The following is a 22,465-nucleotide window of genomic DNA, read 5'->3' on the forward strand; positions in this document are numbered from 1 at the left end:
CAAAACTAACACTAGTAGCTCAGAGGCTGATACGCTGACAAACATACTGTTCATGGCTAACGATCCGGCAGGAACTGGATGTTAGGCCAGAGCCTAAGAAGGGTGATGATCAGGACCAGGTGTGCAGATTGCTGATGGGATGCAGGTGCGGAAATCAAGAGCGCTCCCCGGAGCGTTCCCGAACCCTCGGGAAACTGGAGATCACGAACAGAAACACTAGTCACCAGACAGGACCCGACTCAGACTGCCGGGATCGTTACAGTTGTAGGCTAAATGCAAACACTCAAGTGACAGTGTGACATGAATTTGTCCTACAGATCTTATAGAGAAATTGTCTCTGAACAGTAGTTGTGTTTTGTGTCTTCTCCCTTTATCTGTCTATATAAAACTTGTTGCATTCACTGAATTGTTGTCAAAGTCGGCTACTGTATCTACATTTTGTTTCAGGCCAGGTCTGTACTAAATATTATTGAGGTTATGTACATTTTGAAAGTCTCTGAATAGTTGTTTGCATTTTTACATTGTTACATAAGTAAGAATCGTTGTCAATGAAATAGCCTACTTTGTGTGGAAATACTTTCTGAATATTGTCCTCTGGTCACATTTTGGATTATTTTAAAAATATTTATAAGTATAATATTTTATAGTTGGTACATTTTGAGTTAGTAATTTAGTCAAATTTACTACAACTTAAATACTCTAGTTCTTTGTTGTTGTGTTGTGTTCATAGTTTTTTGATAGTGAGTGTCTTTACAAAATGGAGGACAAAATTAGTGTTATTCCTATTGTCATGAATGCGGTGTCATATTAAAGAAGAGGTTGTGCTATTTAAAACTAAGTTAACTTGTAATTGTCATTTGTTCTTTGTTTTTGAGCTATGTCTGTGTGTTTGAAATGTGTGAGAAAATGTGCTTTATCTTGAAAATTCTCAGTAATCTACAGCAGCATTCTGGAATTCTATTGGGGGATAAAGGGTTAAAACAATGATACTAGTAATATACAGTGGGGAGAACAAGTATTTGATACACTGCCGATTTTGCAGGTTTTCCTACTTACAAAGCATGTAGAGGTCTGTAATTTTTTCTGTGAGAGACGGAATCTAAAACAAAAATCCAGAAAATCACATTTGTATGATTTTTAAGTAAATAATTTGCATTTTATTGCATGACATAAGTATTTGATACATCAGAAAAGCAGAACTTAATATTTGGTACAGAAACCTTTGTTTGCAATTACAGAGATCATATGTTTCCTGTAGGTCTTGACCAGGTTTGCACACACTGCAGCAGGGATTTTGGCCCACTCCTCCATACAGACCTTCTCCAGATCCTTCAGGTTTCGGGGCTGTCGCTGGGCAATACGGACTTTCAGCTCCCGCCAAAGATGTTCTATTGGGTTCAGGTCTGGAGACTGGCTAGGCCACTCCAGGACCTTGAGATGCTTCTTACGGAGCCACTCCTTAGTTGCCCTGGCTGTGTGTTTCGGGTCGTTGTCATGCTGGAAGACCCAGCCACGACCCATCTTCAATTCCTGAGGGAAGGAGGTTGTTGGCCAAGATCTCGCGATATATGGTCCCATCCATCCTCCCCTCAATACGGTGCAGTCGTCCTGTCCCCTTTGCAGAAAAGCATCCCAAAGAATGATGTTTCCACCTCCATGCTTCACGATTGGGATGGTGTTCTTGGGGTTGTACTCATCCTTCTTCTTCCTCCAAACACGGCGAGTGGAGTTTAGACCAAAAAGCTCTATTTTTGTCTCATCAGACCACATGACCTTCTCCCATTCCTCCTCTGGATCATCCAGATGGTCATTGGCAAACTTCAGACGGGCCTGGACATGCGCTGGTTTGAGCAGGGAGACCTTGCGTGCGCTGCAGGATTTTAATCCATGACGGCGTAGTGTGTTACTAATGGTTTTCTTTGAGACTGTGGTCCCAGCTCTCTTCAGGTCATTGACCAGGTCCTGCTGTGTAGTTCTGGGCTGATCCCTCACCTTCCTCATGATCATTGATGCCCCACAAGGTGAGATCTTGCATAGAGCCCCAGACCGAGGGTGATTGACCGTCATCTTGAACTTCTTCCATTTTCTAATAATTGCGCCAACAGTTGTTGCCTTCTCACCAAGCTGCTTGCCTATTGTCCTGTAGCCCATCCCAGCCTTGTGCAGGTCTACAATTTTATCCCTGATGTCCTTACACAGCTCTCTGGTCTTGGCCATTGTGGAGAGGTTGGAGTCTGTTTGATTGAGTGTGTGGACAGGTGTCTTTTATACAGGTAACGAGTTCAAACAGGTGCAGTTAATACAGGTAATGAGTGGAGAACAGGAGGGCTTCTTAAAGAAAAACTAACAGGTCTGTGAGAGCCGGAATTCTTACTGGTTGGTAGGTGATCAAATACTTATGTCATGCAATAAAATGCAAATTAATTACTTAAAAATCATACAATGTGATTTTCTGGATTTTTGTTTTAGATTCCGTCTCTCACAGTTGAAGTGTACCTATGATAAAAATTACAGACCTCTACATGCTTTGTAAAGAGGAAAACCTGCAAAATCGGCAGTGTATCAAATACTTGTTCTCCCCACTCTCTCTATATATATATGTAATAATTTCTCAGCTTGAGCCCCCCCCCCCCATGCTCTGCTCAAGGTTAAGTCACATGTATTTACTATAAAACCCATTAAAACGCATAGGAGGGGAAGGGAGGGGGTGGGGGCACTCTGCCTGGGGCCTCTGTCTGGGGCCTCCAAATCACCAAGTACGCCCCTGTTTGTAGTACCAGTAGGAAATAGTAAGTGCATCGTTGTATAAGGAACGTGCAGTGCGCAGGAGCCGTGAAGGGGAAAATCGAGAGAAAGAATGAAACAGCTGCTGTCGGATTCTTAATACCTGCGTCCATAACAACATCACAAGACTAATTCCACCAGAAGAGGAAAAGGGGATGCAGCAAATACAGCTTTCAAGCATCATCGGTGAGGGGAACCACATAAGTATGACTGGACAGTAAATTGTTCCCCGAATCCATAATTTTCTATCATATTCCACTGTCATAGAACTGAATGCAGTTCGTATGTGCGCCCGCAGTAGCACAAAGCGGAGGTTCGGGAACCAAATTGTGTCCAACACCAACGCTGAAATCGGATGTACAGTACGTATTGAGCTGTTTCATACTGACCACGGTTTATAATCACAGTTACCAACGATTAATTAATTACCTACAGAATCCTGATTGCTTGATGGGGCGTGGAAACAATTTCAACTTTTAACCCAAGGTGTGGACTTCACGGATGAGGAAAGTGTTGCGCCAACCTGCATTGGTCTAATCTGGGAGGGCGATAAGTAATCAGCAGCGACGCACCAAAGAATAATCTGTTCAAACCTGAACTGCAACGGACGCGTTTGGATAGCAGATGATCCTGTGCGTAATTGTTTTTTAGCGGACTACTTTTCGGATGAAGAGCTGTTTGTAGTGATTGAAGTGACATTATTCCTCTCTATTTTCATGGCTTTGGAGTGCAGTTGTAGGAAAAGTATGTGGAGCGAGGGGACAGTGCATGATTAGTTCGTTACAGAACGCACTTTCCTCGCCTTTTTTTCAAATTCCAAGATATTGGACACAACATAAGGACACTTGCTGCAACTACAACGAAGTCCTGTACAGAAATAGACTTTCCATTGAACACTTCAGATTATTTCTCTCGCTGCTGTCATCGTAGTATGTCTGCACTTCGAAAGAAATTTGGGGACGATTATCAGGTAGTGACCACCTCATCCAGCGGGTCTGGATTCAACCAGCCGGCACCAGAGAAGAAGAAGAAGAGGCAACGCTTTGTGGACAAGAACGGGCGATGTAACGTCCAGCATGGAAACTTGGGTGGTGAAACCAGTAGATACCTTTCCGATTTATTCACCACACTGGTCGATTTGAAATGGCGCTGGAATTTATTCATCTTCATCCTAACATACACGGTGGCATGGCTCTTCATGGCCTTCATGTGGTGGATCATAGCTTACATAAGAGGAGACCTCCATCGAGCCCACGATGACAAGTATACGCCATGCGTTGCCAATGTCTACAACTTTCCCTCAGCGTTTTTATTCTTCATAGAAACGGAAGCCACAATAGGATATGGCTATAGGTATATCACGGACAAATGTCCTGAGGGGATCATTCTCTTTCTTTTCCAGTCAATCCTGGGATCAATCGTTGATGCTTTTTTGATTGGCTGCATGTTCATTAAGATGTCCCAGCCCAAAAAAAGGGCAGAGACTTTGATGTTCAGTGAACATGCAGCTATTTCGATGCGAGATGGAAAACTAACTCTCATGTTCAGAGTCGGCAACCTGCGTAATAGCCATATGGTCTCCGCACAGATCCGCTGCAAATTGCTGAAAGTAAGTGGCACTTCTATGCCTCCATATAGCTCAACAATATTTGTGTATTAAAACTTTACTATTTACTTATTTCAGACGATGTAAGTTATTCGTTGTCTTATTGTTTAATTACGTACAATTAAATATTAAACACGGTTGGAAAAGATAATGAAATACATCGTTATTAGAATTAGGGTATTATTATAAAGTGTATTATTCCCTGCTGATATAATAATACCAGTAGGCGTTTGCTCTTATGTTTTTAGAGCCATTTGTAATAAAATATAGAATAATGGATTTCTAGAGCATAAGATACATGTATGAACAAAAACATTTGCAAATAGGCTTACCAATGTGAATTAAAAACATACAGCTATTAATTCCAGGCAAATTTTGTGGCAATGCTATAATAATGTTTCAATTTTTATGAATCTAAACAGTTTGATTAATAAACCCACAGGCCCATTTGAAGAGAGTTATAGTGGTGGTCACTGGGTTATCACCATCTTAAGACGTGCCTTTCATGTGACTTGATGTGCCTGATTAGCTATAGCCGTCCACATTCGATTTACTAACTCTGTCTATTTACTGATGATTGATCGCTTTGATTGCTCACAAAATGTGGATAGCTGTCAGTATGGCTCACTGGGTTGCAGTAGTTAAACTGTGTCTCTCTTTCTCTCTCTGTCTCTCTTTCAAACTCCATCTATGTACGCTTTCATAGTCTCGTCAGACGCCCGAAGGCGAGTTTCTTCCGCTGGATCAGTTGGAATTGGATGTGGGCTTCAGTACCGGGGCGGACCAGCTCTTCCTCGTCTCACCACTCACGATCTGCCATGTGATTGACACCAAAAGCCCATTCTACGAACTCTCCCAGAGATCCATGCAAACAGATCAGTTTGAAATTGTGGTCATATTGGAAGGAATAGTGGAAACCACTGGTAAGTTATCACAAATACCTTATTTTTCTTTCTTGTAGTATTAGTAAAGACCATAGGTCTAGGCCTATTGCATGTCTATGCCCTGGTATAAAGCAGTGGGCTATGTTTGGCTCAGGCTAGAGTATATGATAGCAAAAATATATTTCTGTTAGTATTAGTGTAATACTATGAGGATGAGTATAAAGTGAATCAGTATAATGTGAAGTTGCAGGGTTTTACTCTGTGGCCCATGTTAACCCAGATGGGCCTATCCAATGACCGCTGGATGTTAGTGGATGTCATTGATTACATGTTATTGATTTTATGTGGCACAACTGGATAGGTTTATAAATCATATGTTCTGATTTGATTTTTACGTATGCAGTGGAAATGGCAAAAAACGAATTGCAATTTGATGTGCTCAATCTCTTTTGAATTTGGTTGCCCTGTGTCTAGTACAGAAAGTCAACATTGAAAGTGGTCCTTGGTAAGCAATACAACTAAACAAGAATGCTGGTAAATTGAATTATTTTAGAAATAATTGACTCTGTTTTTATGAGATCTCCTAAAACATATTCCAAAGAGTTGCTGTCCAGGGAACAGTATTGCTGTTTTACAATACAAACCTCACACTCTTCTGGGGGTACATTGTAAAGAAAAAATATGGTGATTACAATTGTAAGGCAACCAGCTGCAATAAGATTGTGAGTTTGCTCAACATTTGGGCATATAGCTGAACCAACAAACATTCTCAAATTGAATTATAAGTTCACTCAATTTGGAATTTTAGGTTGAGTGAACATACGATTCAATTTGAGAATTTATTCGACCTTGTTTGCTTATTTCCCAGACTGCCTTGCCTTTCGAGTGAATGGTAGTTACCACCCATGATTGTATTTGTTAGCGACAGAGACATGGTTGTTGTATTCAATGGTTTTCAGTACTGTAGCCTTCATCAAGTGAGTGTTTAAGTGAATATGTTATATTTAATATTAAACTCTTTATGACAATACATTACATATATCATAATATTAATCAACCAATCAAAGTACATGCACAAACACAGGTGTTGAAACAAACAATTCAGAAAATCTACCTGCAAGATAGCATGCTGGGAAATATGATAATGATGGGGAAGGTTTTGAGTTGTTTTGAGAAAACATGAATTTGTAATTTAATCAACAACCGTTTTCAAATTCAGCTGACTTCGAGCAGAGTTTGAAAGAGTAAACAGACTTTAGCACATTCGCTCAAATTCTAGTCCTTTTGAAGTCCACTCAACTCGCATAATAGCGCTGGTTAAGCAATTGGTTAAGATGGCTTTTTTACAGTGTTGCCTTCCAAAGGCAAACATGAATTTGTAATTTCACTCAACAACCGTTTTCAAATTCAGCTCACTTCGTTTAGAGTTTGTTGAGTAAACAAACTTTAACACATGAGCTCAAATTCTTGTCCTTTTGAAGTCCACTCAACTCACAGATTAACTCTGATTAAGCAATTGGTTAAATTTGCTTTTTTACAGTGTATACTTTGCTTTCCCCAGTGCTTTTTGAAATTGGAAACATTAATTCAACGAGAACAGGAATGCCACATGTGATCATGGTGTGCAGGCATTTTCAAACTGTTCCATTTGAGACGGTTAATAAAAGGGCTTCAGAGAGGGCCTTTAAGATTGTGGAGTGACATAACTTTGTAGCAATCCTGTCTGACGCAGAACAGACCACTGCAGATTTATGTTGATCATGAAAAAGTTTTTACTGTACTGTACGTATGTGGCAGTAGCATACTTTACAAGTCATGCCATTAGATATCCACAAAAAAAGTCAAATTGTATATCAAATCTGAAATATTTTCAGTCCTCAGATTTTATTCAGAATCCCAGCTGTTTTCAATATAGAGTTTTTAAGTGTTGATGAAAAATCTGTAGCAACTGACACAGAACTCATATAGTATATGAACATTTAATTGGACTATTTTATTTATGAGGGCTTACATAGGGATGCTATATAGAAAAAAAGCTGCAGAGAAATGACTGTATGATAAGTCTGACATACTGGAGCTGCCTTTTAAGATTTATCCTAAGAATTAGAAATGTCTACATCTTTTTCTAATGTTTGGATCAGTCAGTCATTATCACAGAATATTCTAGAATGCAGATAAGATTTCTAAAACTTGCACTTTGGAGGTAAAGGTTAACATGCATCATATGCGCTGGGCACAACAGCAAAATTCGACAGCACGTTTTACTATAATTGGATTTTAACATATTTGTTATATTTTCTCAATGTCAATGTAAAATCTAGATAGCGGTGTAATCTTGACTGGGTAAATGCGAACGTACTGTATGTGTGGTATAAGGTTAAAGGACAAGAAAGAGATGACGATGTGAAAACAATATGTGGTTAAAAATGTATGTACAGTGAAAGTCTAATCCTCAGACACTTTCATTTCGGTCCAATGTAACTCTGTTTCCATGGCAACCTCTCCTTGAGCATTCCGGATTGCAGCCCTGCACCTAAACTTTGATTTTATTCCTATTCCTATGGTATGGGAGAAACAATTTTCTATCGCGTTCATAGACAAATCAGCTCTCTCACTCCGAGTGTTTCTTAATTATTAAGCTCATATTCACATAATGAGCTTATCAAATCGTCGTCACACTCGCTCATGATATCATCAACTCAAAGTCAGCCGCACATGGCTTCCCATCTGTTACATTATCAGAGTTTTGAACATAATCACTGTGTGCATGAGACTATTATACAGTGCGTTACAGCCTTATTCTAAAATGGATGAAATTGTTTTTTTCTCTCATCAATCTACACACAATACCCCATCATTTTTAGAAAATTTTGCACATTTATATATTAAAAACCCCCCGAAAATATGACATTGACATAAGTATTCAGACCCTTTACTCAGTACTTTGTTGAAGCACCTTTGGCAGTGATTACAGCCTCGAGTCTTCTTAGATATGACGCTACAAGCTTGGCACACCTGTATTTGGGGAGTTTCTCCCATTCTTCTCTGCAGATCCTCTCAAGCTCTGTTAGGTTGGATGGGGCGCGTTGGATGGGGCGCGTCGCTGCACAGCTATTTTCAGGTCTCTCCAGAGATGTTAGATCGGGTTTAAGTCCAGGCTCTGGCTGGGCCACTCAAGGACATTCAGAGACTTGTCCCGAAGCCACTCCTGTGTTGTCTTGGCTGTGTGGTTAGGGTCGTTCTCCTATTGGAAGGTGAACTTTCGCCCCAGTCTGAGGTCCTGAGCATTCTGGAGCAGGTTTACATCAAGGATCTCTCTGTACTTTACTCCATTCATCTTTACCTCGATCCTGACTAGTCTCCCAGTCCCTGCTGCTGAAAAACAACCCCATAACATGATGCTGCCACCACCATGCCTCACCGTAGGGATGGTATTGAATTGGTTTGATTTGATTTGGGATTGGCCAGGTGATGAGCGGTGCCTTGTTTCCTCCAGATGTGATGCTTGGTATTCAGGCCAAAGAGTTCAATCTTGGTTTCATCAGACCAAACAATCTTGTTTCTCATGGTCTGAGAGTCCTTTAGGTGCCTTTTGGCAAACTCCAAGCGGGCTGTCATGTACCTTTTACTGAGGAGTGGCTTCCGTCTGGCCACTCTACTATAAAGGCCTGATTGGTGGAGCGCTGCAGAGATGGTTGTCCTTCTGGAAGGTTCTCCCATCTCCACAGAGAAACTCTGGAGCTCTGTCAGAGTTACCATCGGGTTCTTGGTTACCTCCCTGACCAAGGCCCTTCTCCCCCGATTGCTCAGTTTGGCCGGGCGGCCAGCTCTAGGAAGAGTCTTGGTGGTTCCAAACTTCTCCCATTTAAGAATGATGGAGGCCACTGTGTTCTTGGGGACCTTGAATGCAGCAGACATTTTTTGGTACCCTTTCCCAGATCTGTGCCTCGTCACAATCCTGTCTCGGAGCTCTACGGACAATTCCTTCGACCTCATAGCTTGTTTTTTGCTCTGACATGCACTGTCAACTGTGGGGCCTTATATAGACAGGTGTGTGCCTTTCCAAATCATGTCCAATCAATTGAATTTACCACAGGTGGACTCCAATGAAGCTGTAGAAACGTCAAGAATTATCAATAGAAACAGGATGCACCTGAACTCAATTTTCGAGTCTCATAGCAAAGGTTCTGAATACTTATGTAAATAAGGTATTTCTGTTTTTAAATGTAACTTTCACTTTGTCATTATGGGTGTTATGTGTAGATTGATGAGGATGTTTATTGATTTAATCCATTTTAGAATTAGGGGTCTGAATACTTTCCAAATGCGCTGTATGAGAGTATTATAACAACATATACAACAACAACAACAAGGAGCAAGGCACTTTTCATTGCATTAAAATACCTTTATTATAATGTCATGTTCAATAGAACAAAAAACAAACTCAGACACTTTTCGGCATATCCTTTGTGACGATGAGTACAATGGTCCAAGAATTATAAAATGTTCGTGTAAATATTTGAAATTAATATAACAGATATCATTATTGACTCCAAATGGTTTAGGTTTAGTTAACTGTTGGTTCTACTCAAGAAAAGTAGAATTGAAAGGATTGAGAAACAGTCTGCACTAGGGTTGCAAAATTCCTGTTACTTTCCCAAAATTCCTGGTTTCAGAAATTCCAGGATTTCCTGCTAATTCCATCATAATTCCAGGAATCTTCCAAGCAGGATTTCTGGAGAATCAGGGAATTTTAGGAAAGTTACCAGAATTTTGCAACCCTAGTCTATACACAGCTATTGAGAGTCATCATCATCATCATCATCAACGTCATGCCAGGGAACGCTATACCGAATCACTGAGGTGCAATGAAATTCACTTTGTATATGCAGAAGTGAAATTGCTCAGACTGCAATTTCTTTACCACTCTTCTGTTCGATTGGTACATTAATTATACACTGGAAATCGAACATGCTATTTTGTACTTTACGCCAATTCTGTCTTCATTTGAGATCAGAAACAATGCCATACCTCTTTGATCAGCTCAGTTAAATGATAAAGAGGCTGGGATTTTAATTTCATGGCAAGCTGACTTTGAATGTGTGATAGACTAGAGGAAGAATTCTGTCAGCAACACAGAGTTTCTCCCTGAGAAGTTGTATGGCACTTGATTAACACGACACTTTGCAGTTCTACATTAAAATATATATGAAGCACTTCATTTGAGTTTTGTGTTCACTCATCAATTATGTTTAGAAAAGCATTGGCACATCAGCAGAAAATTAGCTTTGTGAGAGGACTGCTATTTGACTATCATGTAAATGCTAATGATGATGGGCTATTGGGAACATGCTGTGGCATTTACATGATGCTAAAGAGGCGTTTACAAATATTTTCTGAACAACTCCAGCCGAAAGCTGCAGTGGAACATTTTGTTAGACTATTTTAAAAGAGCAATTCCTAGGGTTGTTGTGTGGCAAGCTGACTTTCCACTATCACTATCTAAATATTTTTCTGGTTTTGAATATTTTATACAATATTTTGTGATGACTTGGCCTGCCCAACATTTACCAACATAAACCATCACTCTTGATTTTGTTATAAAAATAGAGTCATTTCTGGTACAGCAGATTGTAGGGTACTCCACAATTATGGAAAATCACTGAAAAGGAGAAAGTTTTGCTGTGTCAAGTGAAGCTCTTGAGTAGTACAGCGGTAGTGCCTGTGGAGGAGAGCTGGAGGAAGTCCTCTGGTCTTTCATTAATGCCTCCCAAATGACACCCTATTCCCTATGTAGGGCCTATATGGCTTCTGTCAAAAGTAGTGCACTACATAGGGAAGAGGGTGCCATTTGGGACACAGCCCATAACTAGTTAGCTGTGCATTGACGTGGCTTGTTTTCTTTGCTTCCTCTCTGCCCCCTCCATGGCAGCCCCAAGCCTTTTTCACGATTCACTGGTATTGGAGAACAAATTTCATCTTCCTTGTTATTGTGTTTCTGCTGTTTGTTCATGCTAAGACGTGTGTGGGTGGCACGAGCCTGTTGTGAATTGATTTAAAGTGCACTTGATGCCGAGTGGCGCAGTGGTCTAAGGCACTGCATCACTGTGCTAGCTGTGCCACTAGAGATCCTGGTTTGAATCCAGGCTCTGTCGTAGCCGGCCGCGACCGGGAGACCCATGGGTTGGCGCACAATTCGTCCAGGGTAGGGGAGGGAATGGCCGGCAGGGATGTAGCTCAGTTGGTAGAGCATGGTGTTTGCAACGCCAGGGTTGTGGGTTCAATTCCCACGGGGGGCCAGTATGAAAAATAAAAAAATTATGTATGCACTCACTCTGGATAAGAGCGTCTGCTAAATGACTAACATGTAAATGTAATGTTTATTCATATGTATCTGTGAGCATATAAATACAGTATGTCTGGCTTGTGGACATTCTAGCATTGGATAAAGAAAGTGTTTTAGAGTTACACATAATCTCACAGTTTGGCTTATCCTATCCTAAATATTATATATTATAATGCATTTGATATGGAAACCTTAGGAACTGTGTTTTTACCATGTTTCAATGTAAATCATTATTTATGAGCTTCTTGAATTATATTGCTGTACTTTCAATGGATTCTCCCATCTTTGGCTAAGTGTTGAATATTGAACATAAATGCTGCATATTGGACAAGAAGTATGGAAAATGTAAACTTGTAATGCATAACTAAGACAGAGCGTGTTTAAATATAGCTTTCTCATCTGAGATTTGGGATTTGAGGTAGGGGTTTGAGGTAGGGATTTGAGGTAGGGGTTTGAGGTAGGGATTTGAGGTAGGGATTTGAGGTAGGGATTTGAAGTAGGTGCTGCAGCTTACAGATGAGCTTTAGGGGAGAATAATTAACATTTGATTAACAACAGGAGAGGAGAAAAGAGGAGAAAGGAGTTTTTTGGCCTAAAAGCAAACAATTTTGAGTCATTGTGTGTCTCTTTTCAATTCTATTTTAATTGTTGTAATTAGTGATACATATTATACACAACCTTCACATACTGTATTATGAATACTAGTGTCCATTTTAATATTGAAACTAAAATAAGCAAAGAGGAGTTTGTCTTACACAAAGAGTAGCAGCAGCATAATACATTCAGACAAATTGATATATATATATATATATATATATACAATGTAGCAGATTAGCTGAGCAGTCCGAGGCATGCGTTGGTCTGTGTTTTATCATTCAATGCAGAAATAGAAAAGGAAACGCATAGCTCTCTGCTTAAACAGGTATAACGGCATAAGATAAATGATTCTCTCCAGCTTAGGGACTACAGCTTGTGTGTGGTGTCAGGGGTGGCATAGTCTAGGTAAATAGTAGCAGAATGGAGCTCGTGATAAGGTACAGCTGGGAAAGGATAGACAGGCCCCTGGAGAAAGTGACCATAATTCATTGTAAATAATTACACTCAGAGCGTGTCCCGTGCTGCTCCCCGCTCTCCATTCAGCCCGCACTCCAGCACTCTGCAGTTTCAAAGGGTTAATGTGGGTTCAGCCGAGGAAGTCAGCCCTCTGAGCAAGTGAGAGCAGGAGTCTCCAATTAAATCTAATGTGCCCAGGATCAGAGCACGGCAGAGTCACGGCTCTCCCCACGGAGAGGAACCTGTGTCGCCAGGGCGCTCTGATGAGACACATATTTAATAGCTTCCTATTCTCTAGTGAGTTAGTGTTTTTCATTCATTTGTTTCATTAAACTTAATTAACGGTTGCTTTTTCGCTACACGCCTCACGCATTTCATTGCATTTAGCAGCCGCGTTGCAGCTTTGTGTTTTTAATTTAATGTTAATTGTGATTTAGTGACCAAATGTAGTGCTGGAATAGTTTTTTCTCAGTTTATACACACCATAAACAAATGGTATAGTGCCAAATAAGGGTTCTTTGGCTTGTAACGATAACGGAACCTTTTTTGGTGCTATGTGGGACCATTTTTTGAAGGTTCTATAAAGAAGGTTATTAATGAAACCTGTATGGTGCTATAAAGAACCATTTCCTAAGGTCCTATGAAGAACCATTAAAAAAAGGTTCAACTGTATATAGTCCCAGTCAGTATTCACGTAATAATAATGAATTCCCCTTGACCACGCCCACAAATGTGGGAAAAAGCAATATTCTTTCCTATTGACGCCCATTGTAAAAGAGGCAAGTTCGTCGTTGGTTTTTTGTTATACAGAAATAACAAAACATGCCAAAAAGCTGCTGTGTTGTTCAATGTACATGTAGTCAGATCAAAAATCCCAACCTATGATTCGCAATGCTTTCATGTAGGGAAATAGAGCCTGTGAGAAGAGCCCTGTGGCTTCAGGCTATTCGGTATGGGAGAGTGGGAAATGTGGGGATGCGGTGTCCAAGTAGGGTATACGTAGCTATGTGTGTGGAAAACAGTTCATCACAGTTAAGACATTTAACTTGTTTAGTACAGTCCATTTGTAACTTCACTCACTACTTGTAGCTGTATAGTCCATTTGTTTGTGTTGTTGGTCTTGGCTAGCTTAATGTTCCGGTCGGTAGCTAGCTAGCACTCAGTCACGTGGCTGCTAGCACTGTCATGAAAAGGGGCATGAGGGAAGTCCTACAATATTATGTTTATCTAAGGAGTGAGAATGCTAGGGAGCAGGGCAATGTTGAAAAGTAATCTTTAGACATGTTTTACTTTTCTTAAATGTCATTTTGTAATTGACTAAAACAAGTAGACAACAAGAAAATTGCATTTGAAAAAGGTCAAGTTTTTGCTGTGAGCCAATGAGGTAACCACAGGTTGTTTTCCCCACAGGCGGGCAGGGTCATAACATTCTATCTAAAACCGACTGGTTCTATAGCACCAAAAAAAATGGTTCCACTCTGGTTCAAACCTTTTGGGACCTATATAGAACCCTTTTTTATTTTTTTATTTTACATAGATTGGATTGACATTCTCACTCAGGGTTGCACAAAAGTGCTGTAAGCAAACCACACCCCAAAATATTATAATGAGCCACCACCCCTAGATTTTAATTATCACTAAAAGAGCAAAGAACCATTTTTGGAACTGCAAAGAACCATTGAAGGGCTCAAATGGTTCTTTGGGTCAGTATGGTTCCACATAGAACCATCACCCTTCCCAAAGAATCATTGAGGAACCCTTATTTGTTAGTGTGTAGTATAGCACATGCACTCTGTAGTGCACGTCTCATGTTGGATTTATTGTGCTAAGAGTTCAGCTCAGTTCAGATACTTACTGTAATAGACCAAATCTAGATTGTGTTGAATTCCTGATGCACATGACCAGTTTGCGTTAAAAGAGACGCCCACTCAGTGACAGCTTGCTTTGTCTAAAGTCCCACTGTGAGAGAAAGTGTTGATTCAGACAACACACTAGAGATCTTTACATTTCCTGACTATATAGTAATTTCACCAGGGATGAACTCCACATAATGGACATTTTGTTGAACAAGTTATGACATGGAGTATTCATTATCCCCTTCAGATGAACTGTGTTTGCTTCCCAAGGGGAAACAACTTAATTGTATCTTTGGGGATTTGTCAGGTCTCAGTTGGACTGTAATAAATCATGTGAGGGAGGAAGGGGTGTGGCAGTGGCAGACCTGGGCTGAACTCATTTGGTGACGCCACTACATCCAAGATAACGGGTAATGGTCAGGCCATGATGTGGAGAACAGAGTCGTCGTCACGCTACTTAGAGTTGGAAATAATTGGCTCTTTGTCTCCAAGGACTTGCATGTGTTTTGGACTTAATATGCAAGTCTAATACGAATGTATTGTGTATAGTAGTATTGCAAATGTTACTGTATATAGTGCCTATATAAAGGGTCACTTAGATTGTTGATCGTGGTATCATGTTGCCACTTTCGCCATCCAGAACTAAAAGGAACCAGACAAGGATCTTGGTTATATTAAATAATCAATAAGGAAGGATGGGTAGCCTAGAGCTTGGTCAAAACTGACTGAAGATGGTGGCTCCTCATTAACTGTCTGTTATCGTCAAGTGATAAAGGTTGTGCTCTTACAGGTTGTGCTCTCGCTTCTAGCGAGACAATCCTTGGGGGATGTCTGCTTTCTATTTCTGTCTTATTGACATGCTGTAGGGTATTGGACCTCACTCATCCCATAGTAAGAAAACACAAGCATAACTGAATATGCAATATCCCTTTTTGAACGGCTCCCTGCTAGGGTTGAATAGCGGGAACTAGGTTACTGAGATTTACAGAGATTTCCCGCCCAAACCCACTCCCTTGTCCATTTTGTTATCCTACGTCTCTTTATAGCAGCTTTTTGCCCCTCCTCCTCATCTCCTATTCCTCACCCACCATCACCACCATATCCTTGATAATGTCAGTTTCCCCCCCCCCTGCTTGTTAGTGGTCTTGCTGTTGTGTACAGCCTTATGTTCCTGTGCCTGGTCTGTCACCTCACCCTGTGTAGAGGCTTGGCAGGCTATGGCAATCTCCTCTCTCTCACACACACAGCCCCTGCTCTGCTCTGCCCCGCTCTGCTCTGCTCTGTCTACCTCCACACTGATGTTATTGCCTGAGCATTTTGGCTCCCTCAACACCCATCCCCCATAGCAGTACATTTCAACACCATTTTATTCTCAGCCAGTGAATTTCCTTCTCTGTGTTTTTCTTGCACACATTTTGCCTACTGCATGTTGTACAGTATATGTGGACTAAATATCAGAGCTGAAAGCTCAAGATGCAACCTTAACAAATTGATTAAATACTAAAACAGTATTACAGCTGAGAGATTTAGATTAATCTACGAAGAATGAAAGAGGAAAAAGCAGGTCCCTAAAAGCTACAGTTTTTTTTCGCAGCATACAGTATCTTTTGATGATGGTCACCATAGAAACACATTTCTTAGATATTGGAGTTGTGCCCATAATAGATGTATCTGTTTCAAAATTAGATTAATTTTTTCAGCCTCTAATAGTCACAATGTGTTGTGTCCTTTTAGGCGTTTTGTTGAAAAAGGTGACCATTCAGTTGTTAGGAACCCAAAGTACTGTCCTCAGCACAGTTTTATTACTGTATATCCTGTGAATTCAACTGTTCCTTCTCCATTAAAAGACAGGTAGCAGATTATGGACTCTATCAGATGTGTATGTAGTTGGTGCCATATGTGTTCTAATTATTTGTTAGTTTACAAGTATACAATTTATACTCCCCGCATATAAAATCCACGAAGACTGATGGAAAGGCCCAAATGCAAGATCGTAATTTCTATGACTCACACATATAGCCTGCAGCCTACTGTACATGGTAAACTGGTGCCCACTGAGTGGCACGTCACTTTTTAGTATGGAAAATGACTGTGACACTGACATCATTGATCGTAAATGTTATTTGTGTAATGACAATGAATAGTGAAATAGAAAATAAACTGCAATTTGCTAAAATTATTGTGACTGTGCTTTCAATATAGCTAACCTTCGATGGTCCAGCTAACATACGCTAGCTTTAAGCTATTGTGATTGCTGACAAACTAAATAGAAACAGACACTTATAGCTAAAGTACACTGAACAAAAATACAAACGCACCATGTAAAGTGTTGGTCCCATGTTTCATGAGCTGAAACAAAAAATCCCAGAGATTTTCCATATGCACAAAAAGCTTATTTCTCTCAAATTTTGTATACAAATTTGTTTACTTCCCTGTTAGTGAGCATTTCTCCTTTGCCAAGATAATCCATCCACCTGACAGGTTTGGCATATCAAGAAGCTGATTAAACAGCATGATCATTACACAGGTGCATCTTGTTCTGGGGACAATAAAAGGCCACTTAAAATGTGCAGTTTTGTCACACAACACAATGCCACAGCTGTCTCAAGTTTTGAGGGAGCGTGCAATTGGCATGCTGACTGCAGGAATGTCCTCCAGAGCTGTTTCCAGAGAATTTAATGTTAATTTCTCCACCATAAATTGCCTCAAACGTCGTTTTAGAGAATTTGGCAGTACGGGGGGAACTAACGGAAGATAGAGGCGTACCTGTGCTAATTAGCTATCTGCGTCTCCGAACACCTGTGTGTAAACGGAAGATGGATGCCACGAGCGTGTTGTCACTGAAAAAGACTGTTAGCTAGCTAACGTTAGCATAGAGGTAGCAAGCTAGCTCTTTTACTTTCCCGGTTCACTTCCATGCTCACTGAAGCCCATTATAATGCTCGGTACTTCTGCTGCTTGAGATGTCACGTTGATGGTAGGGACAGCATCCACTTTGAGAAGCAACTTCTTGCTGAAGCCCTCCTTCCATTGTTGATAGCAATATTTTATTTTATTTTTTAATTTAACCTTTATTTAACTAGGCAAGTCAGTTAAGAACAAATTCTTATTTACAATGACGGCCTACACCGGCCAAACCCGGACGACCCTGGGCCAATTGTGCGCCGCCCTATGGGACTCCCAATCACGGCCGGTTGTGATACAGCCTGGAATCGAACCAAGGGGTCTGTAGTGATGCCTCAAGCACTGAGATGCAGTGCCTTAGACCGCTGCGCCAGTCGGGAGCCCATAGAAGTTCTCAGTGATTAAATGTGCCTGCAGACTGCCGATTGACGAGTAGACGCCCAATTCGTCCGCCTCATTCTCACAAACGTATCCCTCTTTATAAAAAGTTTTTATTGCGTGGCCAAAAACGGCACTAAACTATCAACTTCACTAAACACTAAATCTTTGGTAAAAAGGATGATGAATAAAAACTGTCTTTACGTGTACGGAGAAACCCAGAAGTTTTCAAACTAATTATGCGTTCGAAACCAAGTGGGAGGTGGGAATTTACCAGTTGTGATGTCGTAAATACCAGTTGGATGCATTCACTTGCTTTGAACAAGTTGAGAAATTATGATTGGCTAATGGCCAACAAGCTGTGTAAACCGTAAACTAAAAGTACAGCTATCATGCTTGTAAACAAATGATAGTGTTCAGAAACCATCGCAAACCGAAACTTCCTCAATTCCTGACTTGGAAGACAATTTCTAAATTCAAACGAACCGCCTGCAGCTAGACATGGAAGTTTAGAAGATGTGTTGTCTTCCAAGTGGGGAATTGAGGAAGTATTGGCAAGTAACGCTTGGTAGAAAATTCTGCGTGCTATGCTTTAAACTACCTACTGTGTAACAGCTGTATGGAAGCATTCACATATCACCACAGTTCCAAAGTGTAGCTAAGGGTGAGCATGGACTTGTATTTCCCCAGTGTGTGACACAGACCGCGGGGCGTTATGGGATTGTTTCCGAAGTTAAGCGCTGCAAACCCAACTTTAAGAACAACATTACAATATTATAAAAATTGATTTAATAGTTTGTAAACATTTGGGAATGTTTTCTTGGGGTGATCTAAGTTACTATTATATGTGTTTCTGGCATTGAGAATAGGTGCTACACTCTCTTTAAAGGGGGCATCTATTGGATGCTTATTCACTCTCTGTCGGTTTTCCTCTCCATGCTGCTCTATCTTAGTGCATCTCTTTAATAAAAAAGTAGTCAAGCAGGGATGTATTCTTCTGCTTTTCAGCAACAACCTTCAACATGATGAATTGGTATTTACTTGTTGTTGCTAATCATTTTTTAAATTATTAAAGCATTCATATGTTAATGTGATTCATCAGCGAAATAAGGATAAGAGGGTTGAGTCGTGATTCTCTGTATTCACGGTCCAGATTCCCATTCTTGCTTCTGCTAGCGTTTTTCTCACACATAACACTTCAGTTGCCTCTAAAGCTATGATACTATGTCAGGGGACTGTGCTGACAGCCATATACTGTTGCGTGAGGGTGGGTGGATGAGTGTGTGTGTGTGTGTTGTGTGTGTGCGGCTGTGTGCTTGCGTGCATGCGTGTGTGTGTTTGTGAGAGGATGTCTTACATCTGCAGATCCTTGTCTGTGAGAGAATTTAGAGGTCTCCTTACGCCCACCTTTCTCTCAGTGACTTGGGCTGTGGGAGTCGAAGTGCATAAAAATGCTAATCTGAATAACAAACAATCCTCTATTTGCATAAATATGTCAATTCTTAGCACCATTTGCATTTCACCGTTTCCCTCCAAAATGCAGGTTGTTGTGGGTGTTTTGTAAAAGCACTTTTTTGTGTAAGAACTGGATAGAATGAAACAGGTATATATCTACAGCCACGATGCAGAACTCTGGTCCTTGAGGTCTGGGGACAATGGAGTTGTGCACCCTAATCTCCAGCATATGACTGAGCCATGCAGCAAACAGATATGATCCTCAGCTCCTGTGGCTTCTATATACTGGATAAGCTTATGTTAGAGACTCTCTGCACCATGAATGCCAGTAAGCTTAGTGAGCCACCATCAAGCAGAAACTACTGGCAAGCTTTCTCCTAGTTCACTTTCCATTCTCGGCACCCATGAATCCATTTTATCTCCTTGTCACTTTAGTGACTTGGCTGCTGTTCAACTTTTGTTATTTGACAAAAGCTTGCTCAGTGTTATCCAGCAGGACTGCATCTATTCACTCAGACACTTTGATAGACTCCCAAACACACAACCTCAGAGAGATCAACATCCTCTGCCCTTAATACTCTCTCAATGGCAACACATTATTGAATCAGAAATATATTGTATATTCAATTTGAAGAGCAACATTCCTCTGGCTTTTTTGTAGATTTACCAATTGGAAAAAGAAGGGAGTTCGAGTGTTTAAAAAAAATATCTTAGATATGAAAACAGTATTGTGTTTTGCAGGGCTTTTCACGTTTCAATCCTGTCTAGGATTAAAACAGTCCCTGGAATTATAACCCTCTAATTTCACCTAATTAAAGGTCAATATTCTTTACATCTTTTAATAATCTTGCAGTAACATTGATGGTGCCACATCCAATTTATACAGAGAAGGCATGACTGGGGTAGGTGTAGCTGGGTTTCTCAACTCCACACTATGTACATCTCGGGGGAGTTGGGTTGAGACGACTGGGGGCGGAGTGCACCTCCGACTACGTCGAGTCGCTGCCAGTCCATACGAGGAAACAGTAGGTAGTTGTATTTGACAAATGTTTTATTAAAAAGTGTTGATTTCAGCAAACAAAGGAAGGCACGCAGCTATGGATGACAAACATAGGTACACGGCATGGGTTTAACAATTTACATTTTTACAAGTATCGACTGACAGCGACTCGATGTAGTAGGAGGTTCAGTCCGCCCAAAGTCGTCTCCTTTCAACGTTGATGTGATGTACATTGTGGAGTTGAGAAAAACCAAATAGCCTTTATATGGTGTGTTTATGCTTACGTATCGTTGGTAGATTTGATTTCCATAGAAACACACAGTTCCATGCAGGTATGGCGATTACATAAGGTTTTATTAAAATAAAAACAACCACGCCTGTTTTTCTATACAGCTGTAGCACAATTTCTGATATTTTTCTTGTCATTGTTACAATAGCTTTTCTTACTCTCGTAAGCTCACAATAAAGCTGTTCTGCAGTGTTTAATTGTACTCATATCGTACTTTTTCCCAATGGAAGGGAAATCACAGAGCAGCCTCTTCACTGAGATTGTTGATGGCTTTTAGTATATGGATGCAGGAAGGTACCTATTACACAACACCAATTTACCTTCTTGTAATACTGTCGATGGTGCTCTTCCAAAATAGCTGGGCTCTCCTCCAATATGAAGCCGCTCAATAGGATGCAGGTCAGAAAACAGAGAGTTACCCAACAGTGAATCATCACAAGTTTGATTATCTGATCTCAGATGAGCAATGATATTATCCTTATTGTGTGCCAATCACTATAGATTACTGAATATTATTATGTTACAAAATTAATGGAGGAAACATAATTATTTATTTGTGGCTTCAATAACTCCTGTCACACCCTCCGGACCAGTTCCGTTGAACTTTATCACAATATTTTAATATCCTCTACTGATTATGTTCCATTAAGTGGTGTGTTATATTGACTTTTAATATGTTCTGTGTCTCTGGCAGTCTTTGGGATGTGACTTTCTGCTTACAGTGTTGTTGACTAATATAACAGAGAGGCTCAGTTGGTAGAGCATGGCGCTTCCTATGCCAGGGTCGTGGGTTCAATTCCCGCTGGGACCACCCATACATAAATGGGTGACTCTGATGTAAGTCACTTTGGCTAAAAATGTCTGCTAAATGGCATATATTATTATTATTATATTAGGAGAAAAGTGTCATATCTGGATAACATAGGCAAGCTGTTATTGGTGGTAAAATTATACAGGAATAACTGAGGGTTCAAGAAAAATACCAGTGTAGAAGAAGTGTGCTTTGGCATGTATACACAAATGCTAGAGGGTTGAGCTTATATGTGACCGACCGGCTCGATTCGGTCTTGTGTAGCAAAATTTGAAATTGTGTTTTTTACATTAGATAAAAATAGAGACTCTGAGGTAGAAAATGGTATATCATTTTGGGAAGTAATTCTGTAACCTCACTTTTGAGAAAATGGCCCTCTGAATGTTTTGGTACTTATGTGAGAGTTCTTCTTTGTCTACACCCATTCAGCATCGTTCATACCCGTTCATTAAGCTTTAGCCCCTCCCATCTCTAAGGATTCACATGAGGCTATGTACTAAACAACCAAAGATTTCAAGACTAAAGGCTGGCTTATACTACGGTTGTGTTTGTAAATGTAATCTGGAGTGCCAGAGTGTGCTCTGGGCGTTCGTAAACTCAGAGCGTTGTCAGATTGGCCATACGTAAATTCGGAGCATTTCGCTCTCGGAGCGTTCAGAGCGCACTCTGGACACTCTGGACGAAAAGTAGGGTTGATCCGAGCGTTCTGACCTAACAACAGCAGTCAAGCACCCAAGCTAACTGGCTAACATTAGCTGGCTAACATTGCTAGCTACAGAGGCTTGTGAAAATATTCACCCACCTTGGCATTTTTCCTATTTTGTTGCCTTACAACCGGGAATTAAAATGGATTTTTGGGGGGGTTTGTATCATTTCATTTACACAACATGCCTACAACTTTGGAGATGCAAAATATTTTGGGGGCAAAACAAACAAGAAATAAGACAAAAAAACAGAACTTGAGCGTGCATTACTATTCACCTCCCCAAAGTCAATACTTTGTAGAGCCACCTTTTGCAGCAATTACAGCTGCAAGTCTCTTGGGGTATGTCTCTATAAGCTTGGCACATCTAGCCACTGGGATTTTTGCCCATTCTTC

The 22,465-nt window shown here is 40.5% G+C and overlaps 1 protein-coding gene across 1 annotated transcript in view; it reads left to right on the plus strand.

Annotated features, from left to right (window-relative positions):
• The first annotated feature begins 2,827 nt into the window (after positions 1-2,827).
• LOC121536683 (G protein-activated inward rectifier potassium channel 1-like) overlaps positions 2,828-22,465 on the plus strand; it is a 33,423-nt gene continuing 13,785 nt past the window's right edge. The window contains exons 1-2 of the mRNA XM_041844118.2: positions 2,828-4,393; positions 5,097-5,313. Of these exons, the coding sequence (XP_041700052.1) occupies positions 3,716-4,393; positions 5,097-5,313 (895 nt within the window). The 5' untranslated portion in view covers positions 2,828-3,715. The remainder of the gene's footprint in view (positions 4,394-5,096; positions 5,314-22,465) is intronic.

This window comes from Coregonus clupeaformis, chromosome 23 (genome assembly GCF_020615455.1).
Source record: "Coregonus clupeaformis isolate EN_2021a chromosome 23, ASM2061545v1, whole genome shotgun sequence".
NCBI lineage: Eukaryota > Metazoa > Chordata > Actinopteri > Salmoniformes > Salmonidae > Coregonus > Coregonus clupeaformis.